This window comes from Lacerta agilis, chromosome 10, assembly GCF_009819535.1.
Source record: "Lacerta agilis isolate rLacAgi1 chromosome 10, rLacAgi1.pri, whole genome shotgun sequence".
NCBI classification, from domain to species: Eukaryota; Metazoa; Chordata; class Lepidosauria; order Squamata; family Lacertidae; genus Lacerta; species Lacerta agilis.
This window is the reverse complement of record NC_046321.1, coordinates 27,408,949-27,418,558: the sequence shown is the minus strand read 5'-3', so window position 1 is coordinate 27,418,558 and position 9,610 is coordinate 27,408,949. Positions and strand designations below refer to the sequence as shown.

The 9,610-nt window shown below is 45.3% G+C and overlaps 1 protein-coding gene across 4 annotated transcripts; it reads left to right on the top strand.

Annotated features, from left to right (window-relative positions):
• The first annotated feature begins 142 nt into the window (after window positions 1-142).
• ANKRD54 (ankyrin repeat domain 54) lies at window positions 143-9,017 on the top strand. 4 transcript variants are annotated; one of them, XM_033162144.1, is made up of 8 exons: window positions 143-547; window positions 3,921-3,968; window positions 4,723-4,821; window positions 5,668-5,739; window positions 6,409-6,456; window positions 6,560-6,684; window positions 7,059-7,166; window positions 7,855-9,017. In XM_033162144.1, the coding sequence occupies exons 1-8, from the start codon at window positions 154-156 to the stop codon at window positions 7,927-7,929; spliced, it is 969 nt and encodes a 322-aa protein (XP_033018035.1). In that variant the 5' UTR covers window positions 143-153; the 3' UTR covers window positions 7,930-9,017. The 4 variants fall into 4 exon arrangements, with proteins under 4 accessions (XP_033018035.1, XP_033018037.1, XP_033018036.1 ...); XM_033162146.1 differs by lacking the exon at window positions 4,723-4,821; XM_033162145.1 differs by lacking the exon at window positions 6,409-6,456.
• The last annotated feature ends 593 nt before the right edge of the window (window positions 9,018-9,610 follow it).

The window sequence follows — 9,610 nt, the reverse complement described above, 5'->3', positions numbered from 1 at the left end:
CGCATAAGGCGGATTCCTGCGTGGTGGCTCCTTTCTCAAATAAAACATCTCTTTGGCTGACGACCCCTTTTCTGACGTTATTTGCCCCGCCTCTTAGAGTCGCCCGTCTTCTGCCATTGGCTACTCGGCGGCTACTGCGGAGCTCCTGACTGGATGTGGCGGCGGCGGCCGGACTCGCTCCTCTTCCCCCCACTTCCCCGCCCCACATTCTATTGTTCCTATGGTTACGCGAGTTCGCCCCCGCCTTCGTGCTCTGATCCTGGGCCCGCTTCGCTCGAGATCCGGACGCGCAGTGACGCCTCGACGACGGGGATGGAAGGCGGCGGTGGCGGCGCGGGAGACCCCAGCCCGGCCTCCGCGAACATGTTCTCCCTGACGGGCCTCGGTGCCGCGTTGCGGGCCGTCCCCGAGGCGCCGGATCCCGCCTCGCTGCACTACATGCACTTGCCGTGGCAGTGCAAGCACCGCGTGTGCAAGATGGGCGGCCGCCGCCACAAGGCCGCCCGGCTGCACCGCAAGGTGGGGCCTACCGGCAAGGAGATCCACGGTAAGGGACTTGGCGCGGAAGGGGGCTGCTCCCGTCCACCTTGTCGGCGCACCGCGTGATGGCTCTTCCGGGCTGGCCCCGCGCCGCCGCTGCCTCCGCTGGGCCTGTGCTTGGAAAGATTTGTCCAGGAGATTTGCGGGGCGGTGGTAGCCCAGAGTGGCTGGGGCAACTCAGTCAGATGGGCGGGGTGTAAATAATAAACTTAATTTTATTATTTATTATTGGTAGCCCAGAGTGACTGGGGCAACCCAGTCAGATGGGCAGAGTATAAATAATAAACTTACTTTTTAATTATTATTGCACGACTAACAAGCCCTACCTGTGGCATGCTTTAATGTAGGGGTAGGCAACCTAAGGCCTGTGGGCCGGATGCGGCCCAATCGCCTTCTCAATCCGGCCCACGGGTAGTCTGGGAATCAGAGTGTTTTTACATGAGTAGAATGTGACCTTTTATTTAAAATGCATCTCTGGGTTATTTGTGGGGCATAGGAATTTGTTCATCCTCCCCCCCCCAAAAAAAAAAATATAGTCGAGCCTACCACATGGTCTGAGCCCACGGCTGAAAAAGGTTGCTGACCCCTGCTTTACTGGGAGGAAATCCTAATGGGTTCAGCGGGGCTTGCTCCCATGCAAATATGCATTAGGGGTGTGTAACTTTAGTGGGGATTCCCGGGCAGTTGTGCCCCAATAAACATGCACAGAGTTGGGCTTCCATCCCAAATGTGCTTACTAGGAAGTGAGGCCTGTTGTGCACTGAATAAACAGCCACAGGACTGGGCTTTCATGCTTGGTCACATGGTCAGGTATTTCAGCTACACTGCCTGTAAGTGGTGATCCACTGTGCCTCAGCTCTTCTGTTGCTCTGTTGAGGACCCACTGTAGTGTAGCGACCAAAGTGTGCTTATGGGGCACAAAGTATCATGCTGAGTTCCCCAGAAAAAGGGTGGGATGCACAAGTGACACTCAAATCTGAATTAACTACAGTGACTTGGTTTTACAGTAACTGGAACCTTCATTTTACCTGTTGAAGCTTTGGGGCATGTTGCTGTCTTGGTTGGGAGTAGAAAGGGTATCTGAAGTCTGTGAAGGAGTAATTGATCTGTTTTGAATAATTCTGAGTATGCAGCCTTACAAGAGCAAGACTATTAAGCGTGCTTATGCAGTGGGAAGACCCACTGGGCTGCACCCCAAGTGAAGTCAGTTTTGGCTTTGCAGAAACTGGAGAAATAGCAAGCAAAAGACAAGGGGGAAAGATACTCTCTTCTGGGTCACTGCATGGGAAGAAATGAGATGGGAATACCCTGTCGAGTCACACTTGTGTCTTTATACAAATACAGCATCACTGACACTTGAAAAGTTTCTTCAGAGTACAATTGTATGAGAGGGTGCAATATGAGGAAGTGAATTGAGAGAGAAAACAGTTTGCAGGTAGACTGGCTACATGAATGCAGCCAGGCTGTGGGTAAATTTGCACTCCCATGTACAAGATGGGGCAGTGCAAAACCTTCAAAATATTTGGTAAAAGTTTACAAAATAATGAGACTATCAGACAAGGGGGGAGGGAAGGCCTTGCTGCTATTTGCACCTGTAGTTTTTTTCTTAACAGATGAGTACTCTTGCACAGGAGTTACATGGTGGGGAAGCAGATGGCCTTCTAGATTTTTTTTTTTAAGGAGTGCATATGAAAGTAGAATAGTGTTGAAATGCAGGAAATACCCAGTTTAGTGTCAATGGGAATTGAACAAACACCTTACAATGAATATTAGCTAGACAAGAACTGTATTTATCTGGGTAAAATAAATTGCATTATGTAAAAATCTTAAATGCAGTCATAAATTAGAAACATTATTTGTATAATCATTCTTAACTTTTATCATGCATATAACATAGCATTATGTTAAGTTCTGTAATAAGAAAAAAATCTGTCCTTATTCTCTTATGGGGTACACAAGAGCCCTTGCAAAGTCCTTTGCAGGTTCTCCATTGGTAGGAGTAAAAAACAGAGGCCAACCAGAGAAGATTGAGAAGCAAAGCAGCTAGTAAGCTTGATCTTTATTGAAGCTGTTGCAACAACAGTGTTTCTCAGGGAAAAAGACCCAGAACAATGCCGCCATGCTCTTATAAAGACATTTCAAAATCCCTCCTGGAGTCTAGCCCATCCCCAGAAACATAATCCAATCACAGAAGAGGTGTAATCCAAGCTCATCACCCAGATGCATCACACCTACACAACACAAAAAGGCGTTATCTGATGCCTCTTCTCAGTAGCCTGGCCATTCCTTTGAGATGGTAATCTTAAATTCCTGGAACAATTAAATCCCTCACCCCTCCTTCCTTGCAGAAATGATAAACATTTGGTCATTTTGAGTTATAAACGGACCAAGTGAGAGCCATGAGAAGTACTAAATGTGGGTGCAGGCTGCCAAGACTGCACAGCTTATGTACGTTCTTTGCTAAACTTTTTTTTTTCTTTTAACACAAAGGAAATTCAAATACAATGGCAAGTATTTGGGGGGGGGAGGAGTAATTTAGTCCCAATCCCAATAGTTTAACCTCTTGGGTTCTCTGCTGGGTCCCGCTGGCTCAGGGCTCCACATGGCGCTGCTAGGTGTCCCTCTCACAGCTGCAGCAGCAGCCGGTTTGTTCATGCCGTGCCAGCAGACCTCGGCCGAGCCAAGCGGAGGCGAGGCTGCTGGCTCGGGGTGCTCCACACAGCGCTGCCGGGTGTTCCACTCGGCGCTGCAGGAGCAGCCGGTTCCGGGCGCCGAGCTGGCAGGCGGAGGCGAGGCCAGGCAGAGGGGAGGCCGCTGGCTCAGGGCGCTCCGTGCAGCGCTGCCGGGCGTTACGCTCAGCGCTGCAGCAGCTGGTTCTGGGCGCCGAGCTGGCAGGCGGAGGCAAGGCCAGACGGAGGTGAGGCTGCTGGTTGTTCCGCTCGGTGCGGCGCTTTAAGGTGCGGGCAGCCTCGTCTCTTCCTTGGCGCCCCCCAGAACTGCGCCCAGCACTACGGCTTATTTTCGGGGTATGTCTTACATTTCGTAAATGCTTGAAAATCCTGCCATGGCTTATTTTATAGGGACGTCTTATTTTATGAGAAACAGGGTGTATATATATATATATATATATATATATATATATATATATATATGAGAAAGACCTTGAAATTATAACAGTACTCACAAAATGTTGTATCCCATAAAAGAAGTTCAGCCTTGTGAAAAGGTATGGCTTTTGTACAGGAAATGAGAAATGAATAAGCATCTGTTATGCAAAATCTGAATTACTGATTTTTCTTTAGAACAAGCCTAGGAGTCAGGAATTAAGCAGTTCTTGTCCTATTTGCTTTCCAAAAAACTCACACTCTCTTTTTCCACAGCTTTGAAACGCTTGAGAGAAGCTTCCAATTCTAATGATTTAGAAACAGGTAAGGTTACATCATTTGGGCCCTAGTGTATAGATTTGTCAGTTGTTTTCTTCTACATCAGTTCTGGTGATGTGTGTCTTATAAACTAGAAATGTGACTAGCGAGAATGTGGTTTCCTGCATGGTAAGGATAATGTTTTGAATTGTGGGTTTTGGTGGCTTCAAAATCCCTTTGGGAGGAACACCTTTAAAAGACTCTTGTCAGTAGCTTGAAGGAAATTAGTGAACTGAGGAATTATCCAGTGACAAGGCTATAAGCTTTACTTATTTAAAGCACTTTTACCCACTCCTCAGCTGTCAAAGGCCTTCAGAGTAACTTACAACAGTCCCTCTTAAGGAGGTCAGTGCCCTCAAGCCAGAATACATTGTGCAGAAAAGAGATGGGAAACCTCTGGCCCATGCACCTAACAAGGCCTGCCTGCTCATTTTGGCCGTGCCCACCTGCTGCCAAGTCTGACATCATGTGTGGGGCAGGTGAAAAGGGTTTTCAAGCAAAACCTTATGCAAAGGGCTTCAAAAGACTTGGCTTTTTGGCAGATCCTGTGAAGTGCTTGAAAGGCACTTTGTGAAGTGTGCATATGCCCTGGCCACTTATCAGATTTGGCTCAAGGGGACCTAGTTGGGGGTAGGGATAATAATCTAGCTCACCAGCCAGATCCAGTTCCACAGCCCGGACACAGAAGTTGGAATTTGAATGATGAATCACCAACAGAACAGCTCTCTGACTGCTGTCTTGTCTTCCTTGGTGGCACCAGTGCAGCAGCTTCTGGAAGATGGGGTGGACCCCTGTGCAGCTGACGACAAAGGTCGAACGGCCCTGCACTTTGCTTCCTGCAATGGAAATGACAGTATTGGTGAGTCGCATTGAAATGAGGTGGGCATGTCAGCTTCTGGCCCCATTTCTCCAGGGTAGATTGCTAATCATTTTCTTTCTATCTTTAAAAGCTGAGCTTCAGAAAACAAAAAAACACCCATATCCTTCTTGCAAGCATCCCACCCAGCATGTGCAAGGAGACTGAGGAGTGATGTTATGCACACTGATGAAGTTTTGGAATATTCTTCCTAAAATATTGTGGTGTCACGTAACATTGTCAGAATATTTCTGAACAACTTCAAGGGGAGCTGAAGTTTTGTATCAGTCCTGAAATGTTTAGTTAAAAGAATCTTAGAAAGCAGGAACGGGAAGGAACTTTGAAAACGCCAGAAGCTCCTTCCAAGGAAGAATGGCACATTGGTGCATATGATGGCTTCTTAATACTCTGTGTGCAAACTTAAAAGAGTTTCAGGATACATAAAATAGGCATTTTATTACAGGAGATCCTAGTTCCTGTGGAGCATTTTGTGAGGGATGGATTTGGGGAGATTCACGCAAGGGTACTTTTGCCATAAGAGATACGATTGCTCCCCTTCTTGTTATCATTTAGATGGGCTCTAAAAATGTCTGCTTTTAAAGGGTGGGGTTTAAATGGAAGAAACCAGTCATTAAAAAGTGAAATGTTTTACTGCTGCTATGATTAGAGCGTTGTTTTATGTTATATATGCTTTTACATTTTGAATGGTAACATATTTGTAACATTAATGAGTCAGCTCTGTTGAATAGCCAGTCTTAACGATTGTAGAGGTAAATAGTTCAGATCTGGTGGGTTTTCTTTGCCCATCAAGTTCAAGACAAACTTAGGATGGGTCTGTTTGTGTTTTAGTGCACTTGCTTTTGGACCATGGAGCCGACCCAAACCAGCGAGATGGGCTGGGGAACACCCCCCTGCATTTGGGTAAGCATCTCACACACACGTGTGCAGCAGTGTTGTCACGTTTGGCCTTACCTGTGACCTGCCTATTTCTTTCCTTTATATATTCTTTCCTTCCTTTGTCTCACAGTAGCAACTTGTGTGCATAAGGATATTTGGATTTTCTAAAGTACTACAAGGAGAGAGTTAGAAGAAGCTGTTCTGCCTTAGGGAATTTGAAACCAAACCGAGACAAGATTTATATACCGCCCTATATACCCATAGATCTCGGGACGGTTCACAACATAAAACGACAATATATAAAAAACACAAAACACATTAGGAGAAACTGAAAGCAAAGGCAGGTGAAGACTCTCCTGGCTGCAGGAGGACGAAGGATGTGCGTATGAGGCTTTGCTCCGACTTGTTCCAGCTTCTGGATGTAGCACTAAAAGCCATGGTTTAGATTACATGCCAATGGGGACATTATCTCTAGAATCCGTATCTCCATCCTGCTGAAAGTGATTGCTGAGGCTGAGGCAGTATTGGCTTGTTTAAAGCTGCCTAGGGATTCAAAGTTGAGATTTGAATTGAGGATTTCTTGGCACCTTTGCGAGAGTGCCATGTGCCAACCTTTACCCCATTAAGCAGAGTCTGTCCCCCACCAAGTTACTGTAACTACTTAGTTGCGTGTCTCGTGTTTTCCCTCCCCAGCTGCCTGCACGAACCATGTACCCATCATCACCACACTGCTTCGTGGAGGTAATGCCAATTAGAAAGCTGCCTTCTCTGTTTATAGATATCCATAGGGGGATATCTTCATCCTTAAAACACCCCTTTCTTCTTCTGCATGTGCATCTTACAGGAGCCCGAGTAGATGCCTTGGATCGAGCTGGACGAACCCCTCTGCACTTGGCCAAGTCAAAGCTGAACATCTTGCAGGAGGGCCTCTCACAGAGTCTGGAAATTGTGCGCCTGGAAGTAAAGCAGGTAATAAGGATGATGGGTGGGCAATAAATCTTAATACATAATATAGTTAATAGAGCCTGGTTGCAAAATGTTGGTCTTCTCTGCATAGAAGTTTCTTATGGAACTTTTTCCATAAAGGCCATTTTTTCCCCCAGGAGCCCTGGAGGACAATAGGCTCCTGCCACCTGCTGTCAGGTTTAATATGCATATAAAATAGGAAAAATCCATAAATATGCATTAGTTCTGTTTCATTTATTTCAAATATGCTTCCATTTTATTTCAGAATTCATCAAAACCTATAGCAGATTTGCTTAAATTTTGACCTGGTATTTAGAAGCCTGAACCCTCTCCATTGCTCATAGTAAATCCCACCTCTCCTATGCTGCTTGTTTCAGATCATCCAGATGTTGCGGGAATACCTTGAACGCCTCGGGCGCCACGAACATCGGGAACAGCTGGATGATCTTTGCTCCAGGTTACAGATGACTAGTACAAAAGAGCAGGTGGATGAATGACCGGGGGGATTTTGTATATTTAATTAAAATCTGACTTTTAACCAAGTTTAAATATATTTCAGTGTTGTAAAATGACCGTGCCTTTTTGAGACTCCTGAAGGGTAGAGAAAAATATATTCATTAAATGATACTCTATTTAGTTACAAGACATTGTGGGGGGGGGAGCTTTAGTTTAATAATACTTTTATCAAATTGGTGGTGGTACGTTACTTTCTGTTATTAGAAACATAAGGATGAAAAGTTCAAGACCCATCAGCACAGTTGGAGAAGTTTAAATTTTAAAGACTATCCTGATTTCAACAGAGCATTGCCCACTCCACTTGCACGTGGTTCTTACTGCTAGAAGCAATGTTTGCTATGAAAATAAAATTATTTAGTAGCTGTGGCTCCACATGCAATGGTCATTGTTAAAAAATGATTATTGTAAAAAATAATAATATCTCTCTTCCTGACCTTACCCTCTCGCCCATTCTTCAAGGTCTCTTACTTTTGTGGACATACTCCTCCGTACTCTCTGTCCTTTAGTAGCAGAAATTTATCTTCCTCAACAGGACAATACCAAGTCCCATTCTTTGAATTAATGAATTCTGTCACCTCACAAATTTCATTTCCTTCATCATATTCTTCTTTGACTTCTATAACATATTCTTATGCTTTTTTTCCTCCCCTCTGGAAGGTGGATGAGGTTACTGACCTCCTGGCCAGCTTCACCTCCCTCAGCTTGCAGAAGCAGAAGTTTGAGAAGAGGTAACAGGATTTCCCACTGTTTTCTCAATCAAACGGAGAAGCCTTGGGAGGAAGAGCAACTGGAGCTCCTCAGCAAGACTTCAGACTTGTTGCTGCTGGTACCAGGCATGCTTTTCCTATTGGATATATATGTTCAGCTGCCCAAGACATGTTGGGCCACTATTACTGCCGTGGACGCTTCCTTCAGGACAAGAGGTTCATACTGAGGCCCTGACTTCCAGAACAATGAACCACTCTTTTTTTATGCCTCAGTGACAACTGTTTTAGTAAATGCAGTCACCTTGTACAGGGGAGTTGCCCCATTTCAGAAGCATCTCCATGGTCCCACAAGTGACAAATCCAACGTGCTTTGAGAACATTTGGGGAAACTGCAGCTTCTGGGCACAGCATCCCACATGACTTGTTGAGCAATTGCATAAACAGTGAGAAACTCTACACCCTGTTGGGCAACTAAGTTTTAAAGGAGGGCTATTTTAAACTGAGAAAGGGCTAAAGGGCCAGCAATGCTAGCTTTGCCCACTAAAATGCTATTTAACTCCCCCCTCCTCTTTCCCACCCTCCAAAATAGCAGTGGAGAATTTTTACAGGGTTTTTTGCTTATGCTCCTCTCTGATGAACCATGTCTCTTTCATTTCCTGCCTTTTTCATGCACCTGCATTGGTAGCTGAGGTGTGCAAGGGAAGAATTCTGCCAAAATCTCTTGTCTGAGAGGGAGAGTAAGAGATTCAAAGAATTCCTTGCTTGCATCTGTCAGCTTGCACCTATTTTTTTTCCATAGTTATGGGCTGCCTGGGATTCAGGCCTAATAGGGAGTTATAATGAGTCGCCGGGCTACCCATTGCCTACTCCTGCTTGTTACTGTTCCGTGGACTTTCTTTTGCTCTCTGTGCCAGTTAACATAATCTATATCAGTCCTCAAAAACCTGAGCTGGAAGTAATGGTGTCTCTCAGGGCGGCTTCATACACTACTTTTCTTCCTTCAAAGACGGGACTGATTCAGAAGTAACAGAAAAGCACAGTTTGGGGAGTTTAGATGCAGTGACAAATCACAATTTGTTCTGAAACAGGAGCAGAAGCTTTAAATCCCTACACACGAAAGGGAAAGGGAAGAGCGTGAGCCCAAGGTTTGTGACAGCAGCAAACCAAGCCAGTACTCCCAATGTGGATATTGCCATAAAGGGAAGACAGAGGGGTTGCTTTCTCAGTGTGTGGGCGCATGCCTAGGACAGATGATACTTTCTTGATGACAATGCTGTACTTCGCTTTGGTTGAATGGGCCTTGGAAATGTATATCTTCCCATTGGCAGTAGTTGCCTGTCACTGAAGTGAGGGAGGCTTGACTTCTCATCCTGCTGCTAAAATTAAAAAGACAAAAAGACTTAGCAGTCCTTATGCTCGCAACGAGAGAAGAACTTGTTTTGCCTGATTGATACATGCCAACTCATCGGATTCAAGGATGTTGCTGCCACATAACAGCATGTTTTGACTTCAGCCAACCCACATTTTTTAATCGGAGGAGGAGGCAGGCTGCATTTGTAGCAAATCCATTATTGTGGTCTGATTCCCCCATCATTGAAATTTCAAGGCTGCTTCTGAACCTTGAGCCTAGTAGGCTATTATGACTGTCCTTTGTTGTTGCTTTAAAAAGTGTGCTGCTTTTGTGAAAGACAAGATTTAATGGGATT